Here is a 22150-nt window from a genome sequence, read left to right as displayed (position 1 = left end):
CAACCACTTACCAAACGTTTACAATCCTCCTTCTGTCTGTAGAAAAATAGAAGTTGTCGTACTAAAAGGGTGAGGCTAGTTTCGTTGGTAATGGATAAATTTCCTCCAGATTGTGTCAATGTAGCACAGCGATCAAATTCACTTCTTTGAATGGAATACTGGAAAATAAAAAAACACATATAATAAAGGAAGCCATATTTTAATTATCCATACGTTTCCTAGCCATATTTCCATTACAGAACTTCAAAAACTTTAAATTTTAAAAATACATTCTGGCTGTTCAAACATAAATAGTGGTGTATACATAAGAGAGGTTGTGGCTCAAACGTTGACAAAAATGTAAAAGAAAACACGATAAAAGCGATTTCAATGACATAATTAATAATGATATTGATGATTTATGTAGTACACACCTCAAACAGTTGTAGCTTGATACTTAATAGAAATATAATAAATGAAGTCAATACAACTATTTTCTGTAATTGGGTATACACATTTGGACAAAGTTTAGACCCTACTATTTGTCCGATCTATATTGCAGATAGGAGTCTGGAGTATTTTACACTGCCCCTAGATGACAACATGCAATCCACATCAATCCTAATGTATTGTGGAAAATATAATGCAAAGCCAGGCCAAAAAAAGCGTACTTACCCACTAGCCATTGGAGAGGGATACTACACTCATGGCGAGTAAGAAACGGTGTGCTGTGCGCATGTGTAGGACAAGGCATTCACAAACTGGGACAAGTAACTATTATGCTTGCTAGATTACTACTTGAAACGTTGCCTAAAGTTATGTTGTCTCATTTTTTTTTTAAAGCTTCATGGCACTGACATCAGCAACATAAAAGCCAATAATGTCAACACAAAAGCCAATACATGAGCAGCTTTGGTTGGTTGGTTGGTTATCCAAGTACATTGAAAAGAGTTATGTTTCGAGCAAATGCCGAAATGTGAAGGGATGCATGTACATGTAGTGCAATAATTAGTATATTCTACAATGCAGGTGCCAATACGATGAAGGCTCTGCTGCTATTCTCTTCTGTTTTAATGTAATTGATGTCAAGAGGAGAGACTGGAAGGGGCCGAAATTGTGTGTGGGGTTCTAATTAAGATGTTTCTGGCTGATTGATAGAGGGTCTAATCACAAAAAGCCGGTGAACAAACGATAAGGTCTCTGTTGCTCAGAACAACAGATCAGTACCATACTGGCAGCACCGACGATGGTGCAGCAGGCAGGTCGAGATGAACATATACTGTTTGCATAATCAATTTGCAATGAAAGAAGGGCGAGATTAGCAACAACATGGTGGTGAAAGACCAGTGGAATGAATATCCCTTGAGCAGATAAAGGGGGAAAAAACATCTTGTACCCTGATTAATCTGTGAAAATAGAGACAGAGATGCACCAAATCAGGCCTCTAAATGCTTCACTAGGGAGACTGGTGATGGGCAGATGATAATCTCTAAATTGGAGGCATTCATTTTAACACTGTTAACATTTCAGGAAACTGGTTTGTGATTTTCTGGTGGTTGGGTTAAGTGTGAGAAATATCAGCTGCATAATTAAGGGGCTGAATCTCAAAGAAGTAGATAAGATGCTGCACAGGACACATGTTAAAAAGAGTTGTAACAGAGCGGATTTAAAGAGCGGGAGCTTGTGTAACATTATGTTCACAAATAGTCCGGAATTAGTGGATCCAGTTCAGGTCAATGCCTTGCACACCAATTTGATTGCGTTGTCGACTTAGGTTGGCATGATCAACAGTGTGAAACACAGTAAAAAGATCTAAAAGAATTAGGGTGCCGATACCATCTGAGTTTACCTCCATTCTGAGATGAGATAATGACGAAAGCGTTGACATATTTCCTATCACAAAATGGGTGAAACCTGTGCTGGGTCTGACATATTATGCTTCATCACAAGTAGCTGAAATTGCTGGTGCATTTCAGGAGTTTGCTAAAAAATTGAGGCTTGAGATGTGTAGTTTGTGAAGCCAGTAGTATATGTCAGTTTTATTTTAGGGAAAGTGTGATGGTGGCTTGTTCCAAGTGAGATGCAACTTTATCTTGTAATAGGAAAGTGTTCATCATCGTTCTCAGTTACCTATGCACTAATTGGGGATCCAAAACATTTACTATAATGTCAAAACAGGGCAAACTGCATAGGCGAACGGGGTAGAAAATAGTCTAGAGCGGTTGTGTATGCAGAGTGGATACCGTGGGTCTTGCAATATCTCACATATGGTAACTATGCCATTAATGTCCTTCTACATAAACCTTTGACTGAGAGCGGTCATGATGGAATCATGCAGTGCTTGGGAGGGCAAGATTTTTGATTGCACCAGGTAAGGATTCCCCAGTGCCTACACAATTTTAAAAAATATTGTTTTTTGTGATGATGATGCTTACTGTATTCTTTGGTGTGAATAGGTGTTTTTGGTATTGTGTACTAGATAGTTATAGAGGCAAAGATTTCTTTAACAGCAAATCTGTGCTTGGGTAATCTAGTTCTTTCTCTAGGATTGCTCTAGTAGTTGGTGATTGGTTTTCGTGGCTAAGCTATATCATGTGTGAACTATGCTAGGCAGTCATTAACACTGAAAACAGCCAACTAAGAAGGATGTCAATTTATGAGACCACAGGAAAATGAATATCTAAAGGAGGAGGCAGATATGTCAGAGAGGCTGTAAAAGCATATAGGTCCACAGTTTTCCAGCTACGCCTGGGTAAAGAGTTTATTTATGTATTTATTGTTTGCTTGTTAGGCGCTTATACAATAAGAATATACTGTTTCAAAGAACCCACAGGGCAGGGTGAAGGGGGTTGGGAAGTTCAATTACAACATTACAACACAATATTTAAGAGCAGAGGGGGAATGTGGTGGAGTAGATCTCAAAGTAGCTAGTACAAAAGGGATAACAGAATAGCAGAACAACCAGTTGGTGTGTTACTGGAACTGAGATGGTGAGGCACTTAATGCAAAAGTATCAACCAAAATTCAAAATCAAACCTACTGAAAATCTAAACGAAAGTGATGTAGATCTTTGATAGGAAAATAATCCTAGCATTAAGCACAGTGAAAAGTTACCAGGGCGTGAAATTAACTCACAAAATTCTACAAGATACTTGCAGAAGGGACACTGGCTTTTGTATATGAAATAATAGAAGAATGCTGCTGCTAACCAAATTTGGATGTTTCCGTACTTAGTTTTAGGAGATAAATCATATCACAGAAAGGATTAGGTACAAAACATGCACTTGGTTCTTGCTGGGAAGCACCAATACATACTCTTATTTAGAGTTCCAGGAGAAGCCAATGTCCACCATCTATCTTTCCTAAAATAGCTAGAAAATAAAGCACATTGTGTTCACAAATGAGTAGTATAAGTATTTGCATTGTTTGAATAGACTAAAAGCAGAACTAACTCTACTTGCTTTTGTGGCGCGTTCATGGAAACTTTCTAGGAGCCCAAATGATTTCAATATATCCTTGCAAAGATTGAAATTACCATGCACCAGTTTCTCAGTGACTTAGCAGCCAACTTCAGAAATTAATGTAAACAGGTTGGCATACCAACCCCTGCTATTGTGCCAATAGGTTTTATTGTAGGGGCAGAAGAACTGTGATTCACAAACGGAACCATCTAGGTGATCAGGAAACATAAACCTGAAAAGCAAACGGGGGACATTATATAGTGGCACTGTGCAAACCTTTTTTTTTTTAAAAGTATGTTTTTATTGCCATTTTCACAAAACACAACATTATTAACTCAATTTGCCTCCCGCGCTAACCTACCCGTCCACCCCTACCCTGTCCCAACCGTAACCCTCATCACCCACCCTGTTTCACCACCCTACCTCTCCCACTTCCCATTCCTTGGCCCCCTACAATCTTTGTCAAAACGGTCACTCCCCCCTGCCCGCTTGTCCTTTTTGCAGCCCTCAAGTGGAACTCACTTCTCTGTAGTCTCCCCTGTCTAAGACCTCGGCAGTCCCAACCCCTTTGTGCTCCTCTTGATTTCTGCAGTTAGATCACCCCCAAATGTTTCATTTTCCTCAGGCACCATGCTCCCCTTGAGTCCCGCTGGAGAAACTTCAGAATTACATCCCATTCCACGAGAAAACATGGTGGTCCCCCTGGATGGAGTAATTAACCCACTCTAGTGTGACAAAGTTCCATACCTTCCCCACCCATTCATGTTCAGGGGGGGTTCCTACTTTTTCCATTACTGGGCCGCCACCAGTGCCCCTACCATCATCAGAATTACATACGCCTTTCTTTGTGGCTTTGTTGGTAAATCCTCTAGAATCCCAGTCCCAGGATGGCTGTCCCCTGAGTGCCCGTCAGTTGAACCCCAAAGATCTCTTCCATTGCTAACTTGATCGCTGCCCAGTATGACTGAATGGACGGGCACTCCAACCAGTTGTGTTCCCATGTCCCCACTTCCCTGCAATCCCTCCAAAATCTATTCGGGACCGCCTGATGGCATTTACGTAGCTTCTCCGGGGTGAGGAGCCATTGAACAATCAACTTAGTCCGTATTTCTTGTATTTGGATTGCCCTTGTAAGCTTGGGGATTTGTGCCCATAGAGCGGACCATTGATCCTCCTCAATTGGGTGCCCCACTGCCATCTCCCATCTCTCCATGTATCTCATTTCCCCAGGTTCCTCCCCCTCTTTGATGATACCTTAAATTGCCCCCACAATGTGTTTATCCCCAGATTCTGTTGTGACATATTTTTTGAATGAGGCGAGCTCCCTGGTGGTGGCTCTCCTATTTGTGGAGTGTTGCAGCCAGTATCATAATTGGCAATAGCAGTATCTCTCCCCTTCTCCTAATTCGAATTCCTGCTTACATTGATTAAAATATTTCAACTCCTGCCCACTAAACATGTCCCTTAGCTTTCTGCACCCCATCCCCCCCTCTTGCCACTTGTCAAACTCTCTGCCACTCATGGCCGGTGAAAATTGCGGATTTATAGACAAGGATGTCAGCGGGGAGGGGAAAGGGGTCAATCCCGCCCGTCTCTCTGACTCATCCCACGCATCTCCTACTAGTGCCCTATTTCACTGCAGTAAATGTTTGTTGGTCTGTCTTCCTTTTGTATCCATAGGACCTCCTCCAATGGGGCCCCCACTACTGGCCTTCCATAGATCTCCATATCTTCCCCCAATTGTCCCTAAACCAGTCTCTAATCACTTTGATCTGTGACACAAAGACAGTATGCCCTGAAGTCTGGTTCCCCCCAGGCCTCCTTTGCTCATTAAGGCTCTCATGCCATGTCTCGACAGCCTGGGTTTTTTGTGGTTCCATATGAATGTGCCTGTGCGTTTTTGCAGTGTCCGGAAGTAGGTGCTGGGTACCTGTACTGGCAGCGCAATAAAGTGATAAAGTAATTTTGGTAGGATCACCATTTTCAAGACATTGTTTCTCCCCAACCATGATATTGATAGGGGTCCCCAGTCAATTCGCAGTTTTTAGATTTTTTCTGACAGGGTCGGATAATTCGCTCCAAATGAAGCACTTATTGTTTTAGTGATCACTAGTCCTAGGTATTTTATACCTTTTTCCGCCCATTTATATTGGAGGGCTTCTTGCAGCTCCTGTGCCATGTCAGATAGGAGACGAGACCATCAGGTTCAATACCTGTGACTTATGAGCATTTATTTTTAACCCTGCTACCTCCCCAAATTGTCGCAGTACCCGATCTACTATCTTAAGGAGTCTTCGATGGGTCCGTAATAATTGGCAGCAAATCATCCGCGAATGCTGCGACTTTGTGTTCTTCCCCGCCGAAGAGGATCCCTTTTATTTCGCTAGAGGTCTGAATGGTGGCCAGAAGAGGCTCTATATGGATCACATAAGGTAGCAGTGAAAGCGGACACCCCTGTTTCGTACCTCTCAAGACTGGGATACTCTCAGAAAAGTGGCCATTAATTGCAAGGCGTAACTTCGGCTTACAATAATTACCTTTTATCATTGCTAGGAATTTGGCCCCAAATCCTATCTTTTCCATGATGAGGAAGAGGAACTGCCATTCAACCCTATCAAACGCTTTTTCGGCGTCTTTGGCAAGGAAAAGGGCTGGGGTCCCTGACTTGTTGATCTTTTCAATGAGGTGGCTGACCCTTCAAGCGTTATCGCAAGTCTGCCTACCTCCTATAAAACCAGACTGGTCTGGGTCCAACAACCCAGGGAGGAGCCGCTCGAAACGATTCGCCATAATTTCCGTGTATATTTTTGCATCAATATTAATAAGTATGATCGGTCTACAGGATCCACATTGGGTAATGTCTCTCCCTGGCTTCGACAATACCACCACCTTGGCTTCTTCCATAGTTGGTGTAATTCCACCTGTTCCCGCAAAAGAGTGGCACCATAAATGGAATTAGCACTCAAGCTCCTCCCTTTCCAGATCGGTGATCGTGTTTAATGTGCATGCCTCGAGATATTCACTTTGGGCCTGTTCTGCTGGGGAGTCCGTTTTATATAGAGAGAAGAAATATCCTGCGAACGCCTTCTGGACGGGCTGAGCTTTCCTTGCCCCCCTCTGTCTTAATTTCTAGTACATTTCTTTGTTTCTCAGCATCCTTGCCAATGGGCAGTCTGCCTTGTTAACTTTGATATAGTACTTCTGTTTGAGGTAGATCAGCGATCGCTCGGCTGCTTTCGTATGCAGGATCTCGAGTTGGCCCAGTACTCCCTTCTGATCGGCCCTGCAGCTCCTTCCACCATAAGGGCCATAATTTGTTTCAGTTTACCCTCTAGCAATGTTTCCAATAGCCCCAGTTGTCTATCCCTCTAAGATCTGAAAGCTGTAAGCGTCTCCCTCAAGGTGGCTTTAAGGCATCCCATACCATTTGATGGGTCATCTTTCCTGAGTTGTTGTGGATGTACTCCACTAGCTCGTCCCTTATCTCTCCACTTAGGATCTCATCTTTAAGAATGTGTGCCGGGTATCGTCATCTCCACAGCCCAGGTGAGCCGTCCCTCATGTTTAGAGACAATGTAACGGGAGCACGGTCAGCAAGGGCGATTGCACCCACCTCTAGGTCCTCTATGTCTGTCACCACTCCCAATAAGGACCTCGAAACCCAGGCGTAATCAATCATTGAAAAGGTTCAATGCACATGGGAGCAAAAATTGTACCCCTTTGCATTCCCCTGCTTTTCCCTCCACCCGTCCAACAGTGACATAAGTTTCTTTTTCTTTTAACTCCTCTGAGGGTTTTCCCTGATTATGGAAGACCCTCGTGCTAGTATCTTCGCAGGGATACCACACCATATTGAAATTGCCCACTAGAATTTTATGGCCTTTTGTGAAGCCCTCCAGCTCGCTTAGTGTTAGCCTTAAGAACCTATCCTACCCCACATTGGGGGCGTATATAGCTGCCAGCGTATAACCCCCTCCCCTTGAAAGGTTACTGCTAAATATCGACCCTCTGAGTCTATCTCTGTGGTGGTGATTTGAAAGCCCAAATTATCTTGCATAGCAATCAGTACCCACCCCACCCGTCTTCCCTGTGGCGTTAGCTTGGTAAATCTGATTGCAACCCTCTATTCTCACTTTATGTTTGTCTTGGTTTCAGATATGGGTTTTCTAGAGGGTTATTATCCCGGGCCCCTCGCGCCCCATAAACTGATCCAATTTTTTTCTTTTCACAGAGGAGTTTATCCCCCTAATGTACAGGGAGATGATCTTAAACGTGGCCCTTTTAGCCATAGTTGTTTATTTATTTATTTATTTATTTAAATTTATATAGCGCGCAAGTAACCCATGGGCATTGAGGCGCTGTTACTTGCAAGAGCTTAGTTACAGGCAAAGAAGCATTCATCAGTACATTATGTATTCAACAGGCATAGAGCTGCTGTTTTGGTTGGTACAGTTGGTCATTACAAACAGTTTATGCACTGTTGTGGTATGTCATTCTAGTTGCTACTGCAGGAAACGGTCTTTGGTTGTCGCCCTTCCCATACGAACAAGAGTCCAAAAGGAATGGTCCATCTGTACTGTATCTCTCTCGACCTCAAAGTTCTGACCACCGGACCCATCATCCTTCTCTTCGCTAAGGTGATCTCGCTAAGGTGATCTGTGTCAGGTCTTGATAAAGTTGCAAGTTGGACCCATTATACATAATTTGCCCTAGCTTTCCTCACCAAAATACGAAATACAACATAGATGGGTTTCAGACTTGCATACTTTACTAGGCAATAGCCTTGTCCATGCCCTTTTCATTAATTGACTCAGTGACCCTCCACCTTCTCAATCGTTACGTCCCTTTTTATCACATGGCTTTCCACCCGCTTTAGCAGACTGCTTTCCCCATGGTGCACGGCATTCACCCCGAAGTGTCCCGGTGTCCCGCTTTTCACTTTTGGGCTCACAGGTTTGTTTTGGATGCTCCAGCCTTCTTTGCGTTGTCCCGCGGTTGGTGTGGCTTGACGGCGCCTGGAACATCATTCTGCCCCTTCTCCCCTTCTCCCCTTCTCTCCTGGTCTCCTGCCTGTCCTCAACCTCACCACGACAGACCTGTGGTTGCTCAGCTTCCTCTGGACAGCATTTCCAGCAGCCCTTCAGCATCAGGCAGCACTCTGCTTGCTTTCCAGCTTCCGACTAGTTTTGCTTCCAGCAAGGTTCTCGCTGCAGCGTCTCTCTCCCTGTGACGTCTTTCTCTCTGAGGCGGCTCCCTCTCCCAGCCGCTTCTTGTCCTATAACAGCTGTGGTGTTTTTGAATGTCCCGCCACCAATCTCTTCCAACAACTAGAATGCAGAGCAGGCTTCCTGGCTTTGGTAATATTCATTACTCCGGTCCTCTTCCTCATCCCAGTTCTATGGTTAGACCAGGATTGTCTGTGGCTCTTCCTTGTCTCAGTGTTTACAAAGTGGGTTTGGGGGGTTGCTGTTCAAGTCAGTCCTACTCTTCTTCGTCACATCATTCTCCTTGTCTTGTAGCTCTGTGACAAAAGAGAGGTGAGAGTTATCTAACCGGTCCAACTTAAGCTGATTATCAACATCACAAGCTGATTATCAACATCACAAACACTGGACAGGAAAGAATAACTACAACAATAATATACATTGTTACTCTTGCGACGCTCTGGTGTAACACTACAATAGGTCATGGATACTTGGGGAATATCAGGGTTATAGTTATCCCCTAATGGAAAAGGGGCATGCCAAGTCTCATCTGGCGAGTCCCTTCTGCTCCAGTGAAGGATTTCTCCTCTCATGTGGTCCTTCCGCAGACTGCCAACCCCAGGGTCAGGATAAGGTAGCTTCTGCCTTTCACTGGTCACATATGGAGAGACTTTCCTGGGGAAAGCAGTGATGACACAGCCAGATTCATCGCAAGTCTCATTTACATTTAAAGCTTTCAATTTCCTGGGGTTAATAGAGAAGCCAGATGCATCCCTAAACTCAGCATGCACCTGGAATAATCTGGGAATGGTGTATTCCAAATCGGAGGCGAAAATCATATCATCATCCACGTATAATGCAATTTGATGGGCTTCATTTTGCCCACACACTCCCTTAATCCTGGCATTCTCCTGGATCCTCGCTGCCAGAGGCTCTAATGGCAAAGCGAAATCAGGGGGCCTAACGGGCATCCCTGTTGGGTTCCTCTACTTATAATGATAACAAATATATATATTTTTTTATAACACGCTTAATACAGAAGAGGTTTCTAAGCGCAGAGCCAGGATTCAAACCTGTGCTGCTCTGCGTCGTCTTGCTTCCAAGACAAGCACGTTGCTACCGAGCTATACTACCCATGCAAAGCTTTTCACCCTGATTCTAGTACTGAGGATCTGAAAGTTCACCAGGACCAGTTTAGTGATCGTGGGTCCAAACCCAAAGACTCCCAATATCCTCTGTATGAACCCCAATTAATACTATCAAACACCTTATTGGTGTCCAATGTGAGGACCGCAAATTACTGATTCGTTCTTTTGCCCCATTCTATTATATTTACCGCTCTTCGAGTGTTGTCTCACATTTCTCTATCCACAATAAATCCCAACTGATCAGCCGAAATCCGACCTGGGAGAATATCTTAGCATCCCAATTGAGTAGCGTGATCAGGCGATAGGAGTTACAATCTGTTGTGTCTTTACCTGGCTTTGGGGATCAGCACCGTATTTGACTCTGCCATAGTGGATGTCGCCCTCCCCGTAGCCACCACTGAATTGAACAAAGTTGCCATTCATGGTGCTAGTATCTGGTGAAAGGTTTTAGAATGTGAGTTGGGGAAACCAACTGGCCCAGGGTATTATTATTTGGAAGCGTTCGTATTACTGTGTCTAAGATTTGGCAGTCCAACTCTTCTCGTACTGAGATTTTAGGCAGATGATAGCCCTTTAAGTAAACACCCAGATTCTCAGGGCCCAATGGCACTTCGGACGTTAGATTAGCAAAATAGCAATATACCATTTCTCTTTTCTCTACCTCTGATGATATAGGCATCCCCCGCTGATCTTTTAGTGTTGCTATATAATTCCTAGCCTTACAAATTCGCAATTTCGCTGCCAGTAACCAATTTGCCTTATTCCCCTTCGTATAGAAGGTCTGTCGAGCTGCCGGATCTGAAAGAAATCCGTCACCACAAGCAGCTAATCTGCACTATATGAGACACAGACAGAGGCCTGGATGAGGGAACATACTGAAACTCGCAATGGAACGCAGCAAAGCTGGTAATTGTCCCCCGCTGTAGACGGTCAGGAACAAAAAGGGAAAGCACAAAATGGCAGACGGCATGCAGGAAATGCAGTGAGATGATCCGCGTATGTGCCGAAGACTCAAGACACCTCGGCACGTTAACGTGAGGATCCTTACCTCGGCGCCCCCCTGCTTAGGCGATCTATGGTGGATCGAACTTGGGGGACTGCCATGAACGCACTGCCTACAGCAGAGTCAGAGCCTGGTACCTGGGAGATACAGAGCAGGGAGGAGGTACATGAGCGGCGCCGGCTCAAGCCAAGCCCAGCAACATCTTGCGAACATATGCGCTCCGAAGCGGGAGGAGACACTCTCAGCTGGCGCCCGGCTCTGGTGCGCACGCAGAAAAGCTACAGGCAACGAAAGCGGGTAGGTGAAGGTCAGATCGTCAAGATGCTGCTCGCATGCAGAGGAGACCCCCTACTGTAGCATTGATCACTTGTTAGGTCCTGATTTTTAGATCTGGAATATTACAAGCGGGAGCAGGCACATACAGGGACTGACGTTGGGGGAGCAACTAAGCTGCATTCCCAGCGGATTGTGGATCCTGTGCTTACGAAGCCAGATAACATAAGGCTGATCAGTGGCACCAAGGTAATCTGCGTAGCGCACGGAGGCATAACCCACTGAACTGGTCACCCAGACTCCTGTTGCGCCAGAGACTTGAACTGTGAGCCCAGTAATACGCTCTAGCAAGAGAGCTTTCCTGATGTCGGCCCACGTCGCAGTATTAGCAGACTCTGGAGAGAGGCTGCAGTTTACAGTGGGTAAAGCACTTAGCCCACCCTGATTATTTCAGGGACTTAGAGCTCCACATAGCATCAAGAAACGCAGAGCATACTAGCTGTAGAGGATTGATCGGGCCTGGTCGGACATTGGACTGACTGAGATGTGGTACATCCACGTATGCAGACAGTTGGCCCAGTACTCGGAGGCAAAGTGGGTGAATCCCAACAACAACGTTAGGTGCATCAAACGTGCACAAGCAGGAACTATTAGTGCAGGGTACACATCTACTTAAACCCGGCAGGGAACTGAAAATGTATTTGAGGCCCACCCAACTTTGAACTGCGCAGACTCCGAGCCTGCTTCTATGAAGGAGAGCTCATGGAATTATATGAGGACTGCACAAAGGAAAGAATGCACGCTGCTCCAGATGGCTACCAAAGCCAACAAAGGGAAGGTAAAACAAACCACAATGGAATCATACGCCAAAGGCCCAGCCAACACACAAGAGGAAACCAATGAAGCATCCGCCCCAGACATGGCACGAGAGCAAAGCGGAGGAGAACAACAGATCCTCTTTGCCATCACTGCCCTACAAACAGCATTAGAATCCAAAAAAGATGTATTGATGATCGACGTGGGACTCCTCCATCAGGACATCTGTGCACTAGCAGATCAACATGCAAAATTGAAGCACAGGTTAAGGACAACACTATAGGCATGCAGACAGTGCAGACGTATAGGCATGCAGACAGTGCAGACGGAAGTCAGAACATTGCAAATGAAAGTGACAGAACGGAAGACACTGAAGGCAGAGCCCATAGAATCAACATCAGGATCCTGGGCCTGCCGAAGGAATGGAAGGCACAGACCATACAACATATGTGGAGAACTTACTCCTGCAAGAGGTGGGCCCAGGCAAACTCACACAAGGCTTCACGGTTGAACGAGCACATAGATCTCTATTCAAGAAACCTATTCCAGGTGCGCCCCCAGGCCAACAATTGCCAGAATAATTAATTATAAAGACAGGGAGAAAATACTAGCATTTACAAGATCCAGGGGCTCCATACAAAGAGCATCGGTCAAACTGGCTGTCTATCCGGACTACACGCTCCAAGTGCAAAGATGTAGAGCCATATTTGGCCGCACAAAAGAAAGGCTCTGCAAGGCTGGCCTTAAATATATGCTTATTTCACCTAGCCCATTTAGAAATCCTGCAAAATGGCCAATCACTATTTTTCCACAGCCCAGAGGAAGCTCAAGAATGGATGGACAATGAGAGAATCACCACGACAGCGGATGAAGGCGGAGCGTGGATGCAGGGACAGACTTGCTCGTCACTCTGTGGAAGTCTTCCTCTGAGGTCAATAGTCTACACACTTTTGGGACTATGAGATACCCGACCTTGCTTCACTCTGGTCTATTCCTTGAGGCATAGAAATGATGGATGCAAGGTGTCTGATCTTTATTTGCAGCTTTAAGGTAAAATGTATCAGTATGCAGGGGTGACTGGGAGGGAAGCTGGGACACTGAGGAAGCACCTACACCTCTTGATGTTGCCTCCCATCAGCAGTTGCATTTGGGGATACAAGTTGTAAGTATCCACCCGCTGCATACCAGTCCCCAAGTGGTTCAATCAGTGGACAGGATACGGGAAGCGGACATGCTTGAGCATGCTATTTGTAGCTGGGCGATGGTTGGGAGTTGGGAATACGTGGAGCGGGTGAGGGCGGGGGGATGAGTTTTACAGTTTTTTGTGAAGCCTTTTTTAACATCCAGATGGTCTTAAGTTTGCACACAGCGATGTTCACGTCCTAGACCCCAAAACCTAACGCAAACTCCAACCTTAAGGTAATAGTGTATGTTGGCATTGAAGCTCTGGTTGAAAGATCCGCAAGATATAATTATCCCTTCCATTTCATGAACCATGGCTAAGAATAATGTCAGAGGTCTCAACAGTTATGTCCAAAGGAACAGAGTGCTAACATATTTGCGCAGAGACACAATAGACATTCCCCTACTAGGACAAGACACACTGGTGAATAATGGGGAGGACACACAGTGCACTAAGCATTCTCAGAATATTCTAGAGGGGTCCCCATTTGGGTTTTACCAACGGTACCCTTGAGAATTCTGCAGACAAAAACAGACGAGGAGGAAAGGATGGTGCTTATGCATGGATTCCTAGAGAATAAGGACATTTGCATCAAAAACACATATACCCCCAATCAGGATGTCAACTCCTTATTCAGATCATTAAACTCCAGCAGACTCAGTCCGTATAGGGACAGTGGAATGATATGGGGAGGGGACCTTAAATGCATGCTGAATTTGGTTGTAGACCGGTCTGACAAATTCACGAAGCCCCGCCCGCCAGCCAAAACTCTAAATGCCCTATTGAAGTTCTTCAAGTTATCCGATATTTGGAGAGCCCAACACCCGAAAACCTTGGGTTACTCGCACTATTCTGCCCCGTACGTGGTATATACTAAACTGGACTATTTTATTGTGGGTGCCAAATCAGTTGGGGAATTCATAGAAGCAGAATATAAAGTTTGGGTTTTGTTGGACCACGCACCCTTGCTCCTTATGTGGCAAATTACTCCCCCCCCCCCCAAGGCCATCTATACAGACATGGAGACTGAGAAGCGAAGCCCTACAAAATGTTATCTTTAGGGACCACATGAGAGAGAGTATTCAAGAGTATTTTACACTAAACACGGACAGCATGGCATCAACCAGCACACTATGGGAAGCATTTAAAGCGGTTATTAGAGGTGAGGCGATAGCTAAGTCAGGTGGTATACAAGCAGAAATGACTAAAGATTTGGCCAAAGACGAATGAAACTTAGAAGAAATGGAGAAAAATAATACCATGCCAAACAATGGACCCCATAAAGAAATAGAGCTGAGACAGAAATGCTTAACACATTGGGAGAGGCTGGGCAGATTTCATTATACTAAATACATTGAGAGACAACATGCTGAGGGGGGGAAACACTGTAGACTCCTGGCATGGTTGTATAAGAGTGATAACAAGAGGAAGATGATTTGTTCCATAAATAATAGCTAGGGCCTCCCCTGTAACACGCAAGTCGAGGTTAATGTCACCTTTAATGAATATTACAGCTCCTTATACAAAGCGAAGGCTACGCCGCCGAGCACAGACCTCCAAAAAGCTTTAGATTTGATCGACCTGCCGATTCTCGATGGTTAAGTTATCGAGTCACTTGAAGCCCCTATAGCCCTGGAAAAAATATTAGCCACGGTTAGATCCTTACCCACCGGGAAAACACCAGGCACAGATGGCCTGCCAAGTGAGTTTTACAAGGGATTTGCGGAAGACTTTGCACCAGTAATGTTAGACAGGTTCGGGAAAGATTATGAAAAAGGCTCTCTCCCCTTGAGTCTGAGAGAAGCGGTAATAAAACCCTTGCCGAAGCCCAATAAACATGCTATGGACTGTGGCCCATATAGGCCGTGGTCCTTGCTAAACCAAGATAGTAAGATACTCACGGCATTACTAGCGAACAGATTGAAAACTGCGACAGCGAAATTGATACACCCAGACCAAACTGGTTATGTGCCGGGCCGGAACACATCATGGAACTTAAGGCACTTGCATCATGTAATAGAGCACCAGGACACACAACCATCACTATGCAGTTGCCTCTCTGGATGCGGTGAAAGCGTTTGACACTATCATATGCGAATGGTTATATGCTGTACTACATACATTTGCAATTGGATATGGCTTTATCCGGTGGGTACAATTACTTTATAACGAACCGATGGCCAGGGTCAGAACGGGTTAACAAAACAATGGAAACTAGGGAAAGGCACAAGACAAGGGTGTCCATTATCCCCAATGCTTTTGATCATTGCTATTGAGCCGATTGCGGCGTACCTTAGGAAGGAGTATCGGGAAGCGGTAATATGCATACATGGTGTACAACATTAACTGTCCATTTATGCTACTATACATACAGCACCCTAAAGAGAATCTGCAGCATATGCTAGATGTCCTCAATGGCTTTATTGAATTATCGGGCATCACAGTCAGTCGGGAAAAGTCTGGTTTGTTGCCATTAGCTGGCCTGACTAAAGTAAATAGGGTCCTTTTACCCACCTTAGCGCTAAAATGGCACACATACACGTTCCGTTACTTGGGGATAGACATATACCATGATCCTGCGCTCGAGCATAAATACAACATGCAAAAAGTGTTGGAGGGAAGCACCTGATCCGTGAATTTCTTGGGGCGATTGCCCCTATCACTAATGGGTAGGATGGCATTGTTGAAAATGGTAGTATTGCCCAGGCTGTTACACTACTTTGGTAATATCCCATATAACAAACCCATATAACAACATCCTGGATGTACAATCTCCTGTAGCTTGTTTGTTAGGCATTTTTCCATGCCCCAGGACCAGACGTTACATGGGCAAGATGAAAGTTCTCACCTATATGCTTGCAAAGAGTAGGATAGCAATGAATTGGAAGTCCCTGAATGGCTCATCGGTAGAGATGTGGTGGAGAGATTTACAGAAATTGACACTAGCAGAAACAGTGGTGTGGTGAAAAACAGCCAATCGCTACTTAACGGAATTGAGTGAGGATATTGTGTCTTGGAATGATTTAACGCAGTCTTTGTTTGCACCCATGATTTTCCGAATCTGTATGCCATGATTCCGCTTGATCCTACTCTGCACTCTACATCAGCTCCTCGCAATTCTCAGCCTGTACCACTAATAAGAACCTTACAGCTATTTTACATGGTTGTGTGTGCGTAAATGCAAACAATGCAACTTCACATACTAAATCTTTGCCAAATCAAGCAAACTATACAACTCTAGATCATAACAGCGCAAGACCCCAAACACATTCAAAACTTAAAACTGATGCTCCTTTCTTCCACACAGGCTCCACGCAAGATTCAGCACACACCCTACCATCATCTTATCATTCAGTGCAGACCAAGCCCATACTTGACCTAGGACTTAAACAGGTCAAGTATCTTTAATATTTTTAGTGATGTTGCCAGCCTGGAAGACATATCATCGTCTGATATAAACAGAGTTGAAGTCTTGAAAGATTCAGATCTATCCATAGTAAGACTATGGATACGATCTGGAGTTGTCCTATACACTGCGTGGCAAGCGAGAGCATGCCTCTTTGACTTGGGCTTCTCTCTTCTACAAGACTCTTCCTTCCACGGACCTACTGAAGCGACAATTCATGACTGCTCCAAAAGGCCAACGGATTAATCATCACCATCCTTAAAAGTCACATGCATGACAACGGCTCCCCGTTCCGTGCATCACTCAGAGGCTCCAATGACTGACCTAAAACATCCACAGTTCTTGGCCGAGGCATAACCATCCAAGCGTGATAGTAAGCGTGGCTACAAGCGAGCAAGCTGGAATACTCGCGGCTTTATGCATCTTATGAATGCATCTGTAAACCATCTAAATGATTATGATATTATAGCCCTACAGGAAAAATGGCTTTCTGAACCAGCCATTTGGGATGGCTACAATATCTCGCTTTTGCCAGCTAAACCCCCCCTTAAAGGGTGACCTGTTGCAGGATTATTAGTTGCAACTAAAATAGCCTCCGATCTTCATCTTAAATCATGGGACATCCCGAATCTCTACACTCGGCTTGTGAAGATTAGAACTTGCTCCCAAATTATAGCCTTAATCAATATTTATTTTAGCAACATGGGCATAGAATATGACTTATTCTTTCATGATCTTGAAGCTCTCCTTGACCAAATCATGAATGACCCTTCCATTACGCATACACTTTTAACTGGTGAATTGAACCTGCATTGTTTTTCTAGTGGAATTGCTGCAGAACGTTCTCTTAAGCAACGCTGCTCAATCTTATGACTGACAGGCAACTAGTTATGCTTAATGGCGCGTTACCCGGCGATATAACACCATAATCTACTTGGTGGAGGCTTTCTCAATAAGCCATCAATGACTCTACATATATACTGACAAGAATCTTTTTGCATTTGCGGAAACCTTTAAAATCTGGCTGCAAAAACATAGTGATCATGAGATGCTCTCCCTTGGTGCTGGCCTGAACAGATTCCTGAAATAAACATGCCCAACTATAACAGCAAGCTTATTGTAACTGGAGGGAGAATCGTTTTTGTTGTACAGACATGTCCTTAAAAAATCTGAATAATTGCATGACTACTAATATGCATGCTCTGTGTCCAAACACTACACGATATGAAGGACTTTATATTGCGGCACTCCAGATTTGTAGCCAACATCATTCCATGATGGCTAAAATCCACAAGCATAAATACATTTATGACCTCGAGCTACAGGAAAGAATAGCAGCTTCTCGACAAGCAAAAAGGAAGGCCCTTTTTATCCCTTCAGAGTCAAAAATCATTAGGCTCAGGCAGCTTAACACTTCATATAAAAACTGGATTCAGGCAGGAAAAGCTCTATTGCTGCAAAAATAGGGAGATGAAATGTTAGCAGCAATAGCAACTAAAAAATCAGCACAGATATGAAGTTTACTGAACAAGGCTGACCACATCACTCAGGTAACCGTACTGATAAATGCAGTCACTGAACAACAGTGAATGACCCACTGCTCAGCCTTATATGCTCCATTCTTAGAGGATATCTTTCCTTCTTGTAAATCAGTGACCGGTAATGTCAATCTCAATTTTGATGTGGAGGACATTATGTACCTCATCTCAAAGTTGAGCTCCTCTAGAGTGCTGGGACCTGATGGTCTCAACAATCTCATGTTTAAAGAACATCCAGAGGCCTGGGCAAAAGTTCTTCACACTATCTTCTTACGGATTTTGTACGATCGGACCGAAAAAAAAATGTCCGACCGTACAGACCGACCGAAAAATGCTACCACCAAAGGTTCCAACACCAAAAGTTTGGAACCTTTGGTGGTAGCATTGCAGGTAAGTAAAAAAAAATAAATAAATAAACTGCGGGGTGTCCCCCGCAACACCCTGCTCACTATATTGTGTGTACTGTGTGGCATAGTGAGCGGGGTGTTTTGGGGGACATCCCCGCAGCACACCCGCAAAAAAAAGCAAAAAACAGGGGCTGCAGAGGTGTTCCCCGCAACCCCCGCTCACTATACTTTACAGTATACTGCAGCCCCCGTAGTATGTAAGTGTGTTCGCATGAGAAAGGTGCAAACTTTTGGTAGTTCGCACCTTTCTCATGCGAACATTCCGGCCGCAGTAAAATCAGCCGTGGCCGGATTACTTAGAATCCTTCTTATGCATATTATCGACAAATACTGTTCCACCCTCGTGGTTAAAGTTGATAATTGTGCCTATCTTTGAAAAAGGTGATCGCAACTCGCCAGCTAATTACAGACCAATTGCACTTCTTAATGCTGCAGGCAAGATTTATGCCCGATTTGTCCCAAGAGAATTCAATCGCTGGTTAATTTAGCAAAACCTAGATATCCCTTTCAAACAGGCTTTGTACCTGGCCTGGGCACTGTAGTCAATCTATTGGCCATTAGTGCCATAAAAGCCCATGGCTGCCTATTAAAACAACCTATATACATGGCATTCGTTGACTTTAGAACTGCCTTTGACTCGGTACCCAGAGAATTACTAATGACAAAGCTAGATAAGGCTGGATGTCCCTATTCTATTCGAACTCAAATACACCAGCTGCATTCCAACACACTGATACAAATTTGTTTGTTGGATGGCAAACTTTCATCTTCGATCCTGACTTTTCGGGGGCTGAAGCGAGGGTGTTTAACTTCTTCATCTATGACCTTAGAGAAAAACTCACTAGTGTGATTTCAGACTCGCCCAAACTAGTACCTCACCCAATACCATGGATGCTTTATGTGGATGACCTGGTTCTTTTGTCTAAGACTCGATCTATACACGAGAGCAATGCTTGACACACAGAGACTTTAAGAACAATCCATTTGCCCAAAAAAAGTTTTGCAGCACTGAATCCTACTTCATGAAATTCCTGTCTCCCACTTTCAGACAAGCCTTCCTACGATTCAGGTTTAATCTTTGGCGCACAAAGGAGGTATTGGAAAAGTGGAAACGTATCTCAAAATCCAACAACATATGCAGATTTTGCAAAAAGTCGAAGCAACCGGACACTGTAAGACATTTGATCACAGCTTGCCCTATGCTTATACTTAAGCGAAATTCTTACTTCAAGAGGTACTTTAGATTCAACACTTTTTATTTTACATAAACAAAAGTTCCAAGACAATCAAAGTCGAATATTCAACATAGGGTCACAGATGGAATCATAGATTTGGTTATCAAAAATGAACTTGCCAAAATGTACTTAACAACAAAGCAAAGAAAGAAGAGACTGGAAAAAGAGGAGAAGAATAAACAAAAAGGAACCTAAAATTATCATTTGACATGTATAAGTCATACCAGCTGTACAACTCATGAATAATCACAAAACATATTCCAACATAACAAAATCATTGCCTAAAATAGCAATGGCCTATACAGACACAAGAACTGATCAATGTACCTTGCAAACAACATTGAATTATGACAAAACAGGTCAGTATATGACATTGGCGCTGATACATTAGCCGTCGACATCAAGGAAGCTCCCCCATATGTCCATAAACTTATCAGTATCTCTGTTCAGTTTGTGAATTGCCCTTTCGTAAGTGGAGACGGTAAGCAACTCTTCCACCCAATCGTCGATGCAAAAAGAGGCAGATGATTTCCAAGCCCTCAAAATAATCTTTTTTGCAATCATACAGGCCTGGAGGAACCGTATTTCTTTCCTGAATTCAAAATCCTCTAACAACGATACATCCCCAAGCACCAAAAGAGTTGGAGTCATTGGAACTGTACAGCATAAAACCAAGCCTAATCTTTCACAAACTCCCTCCAAGAATGTTTTAGTTTTCGGACAGAACCAGATCTGATGACTCAGTGTGCCCGTTGCTTGTTTGTTTTTCTAACACAATTCATTTTCCAGCAGGTGTCTCTTAAACATGCGCACTGGCATCCCGTAAGTTCTATAAAGGAGTTTGGTTTGCGATGCTCCAAGGCCCCAGTCCACGCTCATCAGTCGCACATTACCACATCACCTTAGCCAGCAACCCTGATCAATCACTTCACCCAGTTCTTCAGCGCAAACATTTGCAGCCTGTGGATCCCCCTTACGACATGTTTTCAGGATTCCATACACAGTGGCAGCAGGGTGCATTTTTGCATGTTTCCGAAGCCGATGAAGCTTTGCCCTGAGTCGCCCATTTTGAAGGGTTCATATTCGTGGAGATGATGTTCTTCAACTTTCTATACTCTGTATAGGTGCATTCCCTCAAATCAAAAGTGCAGCGTAACCGCACAAATGGAATCGATTTATCAGCGTCAACCAGATCCGTGATGTACTTGACTCCCGCTAGAAACCACGCCGGCCATAATAGTACTTTCCTGTGCGATTTCCATGCTGGATTGAGCCAGATTGAAGCATCCGGGAACAAGAATGGATCGGTTCCAACACAATTAGATATGCCGCAACAGCATTCCTTCATAAAAGCAGTCTGCAGATTGTGCGCTTTTTAATGTTTTGTCACTGTAGTCAGTAAAGCCTTTGGAGCCAGTTGAGACAATGCATTACTTTCCCTTATTATTTCAACTGTTGGAGCTCCACCTGTGTTGATAACTTTGCACAGATGTCTAACCTTGAATGCCAAATGATATTCAGAAAAGTTAGGCAGATTAATTCCGCCATATTTTTGGGAAGCTGCATTTTCCACAACGCAAGTCTTGGCGGCTTGCTATCCCATATTAATTTCTGCATAATCCTGTCAATCTCTTTAAACAATGCTTTGGCACCTTGATGGGAAGCATCGAAAGGAGATAATTTACACGTGGTGCTAAGTACATTTTAATACAATTGATTTCCCCCCATGTTGATAGTCTCACGAGTCCCCATCTATCTGATTGAAGTTTTGGGAACATCAATTCAAAGTTAATTTTCGTTAACTTCACCACCTCCGGTCCTATCCAGATACCCAAGTACTTCATTCTTTCCTGACACCAAGTAAACTGGAACTGATTCCGGGTATATTGCATACACAAGTTATTGATTGGGAGGATTTCAGACTCTCCCAATTTACCTTATAACCTGACACGGCAGAAAACTGTTGAATATCTTGCATTATATAAGGGATGCCATGTTCAGGATCATGTAAAGCTACTAGTAGGTCATCCGCCTAAAGCCAGATTTTATTCTCATGATTCTCCTTTATCATTGTGCGGGGAATGGCATCAGATCGCAGCAACACAGCCATCGGTTCCATTGTCAAGATGAATAATAGCGGGGAAAGTGAACACCCCTGTCCGGTACCTCTGGTAAGTAAAAATGGTTCTGAAATAAGACCACTGGTTAGTACACTCGCGGATGGATTCATACACAGAAGACGTACCCATTTCTTGAAGTCTTGACCAAATCTCATCTTCTCTAAGCAAGTAATCAGGAAGGTCCACTCAATACGGTCAAACGCCTTTTCGGTGTCCAATGAGACCACAGCAGCAGCGTTTGTTTGTGTATGTCCATGTTCAATTGCCAATAGTAAACGTCTCATATTGTCAGCTGCAGATCTTCCGGTGACGAAGCCGACCCGATTTCCTTGAATTAATGAAGGTATCACTGGTTCCAGTCTTCTAGCTAATGTTTG

General features: G+C 44.0%; 1 protein-coding gene across 1 annotated transcript in view; it reads right to left on the bottom strand.

The window, feature by feature from the left end:
* UBE3C (ubiquitin protein ligase E3C) overlaps positions 1-22150 on the bottom strand; it is a 2658557-nt gene that overhangs the window by 2208525 nt on the left and 427882 nt on the right. Inside the window, exon 5 of the mRNA XM_069647972.1 lies at positions 12-158. Coding sequence (XP_069504073.1) covers positions 12-158 — 147 coding nt within the window. The remainder of the gene's footprint in view (positions 1-11; positions 159-22150) is intronic.

This window comes from Ambystoma mexicanum, chromosome 2q, assembly GCF_040938575.1.
Source record: "Ambystoma mexicanum isolate Mex_15411 chromosome 2q, UKY_AmexF1_1, whole genome shotgun sequence".
NCBI classification, from domain to species: domain Eukaryota; kingdom Metazoa; phylum Chordata; class Amphibia; order Caudata; family Ambystomatidae; genus Ambystoma; species Ambystoma mexicanum.
The sequence above is the reverse complement of the archived record's forward strand: the minus strand, read 5'-3'. Positions and strand labels throughout refer to the sequence as shown.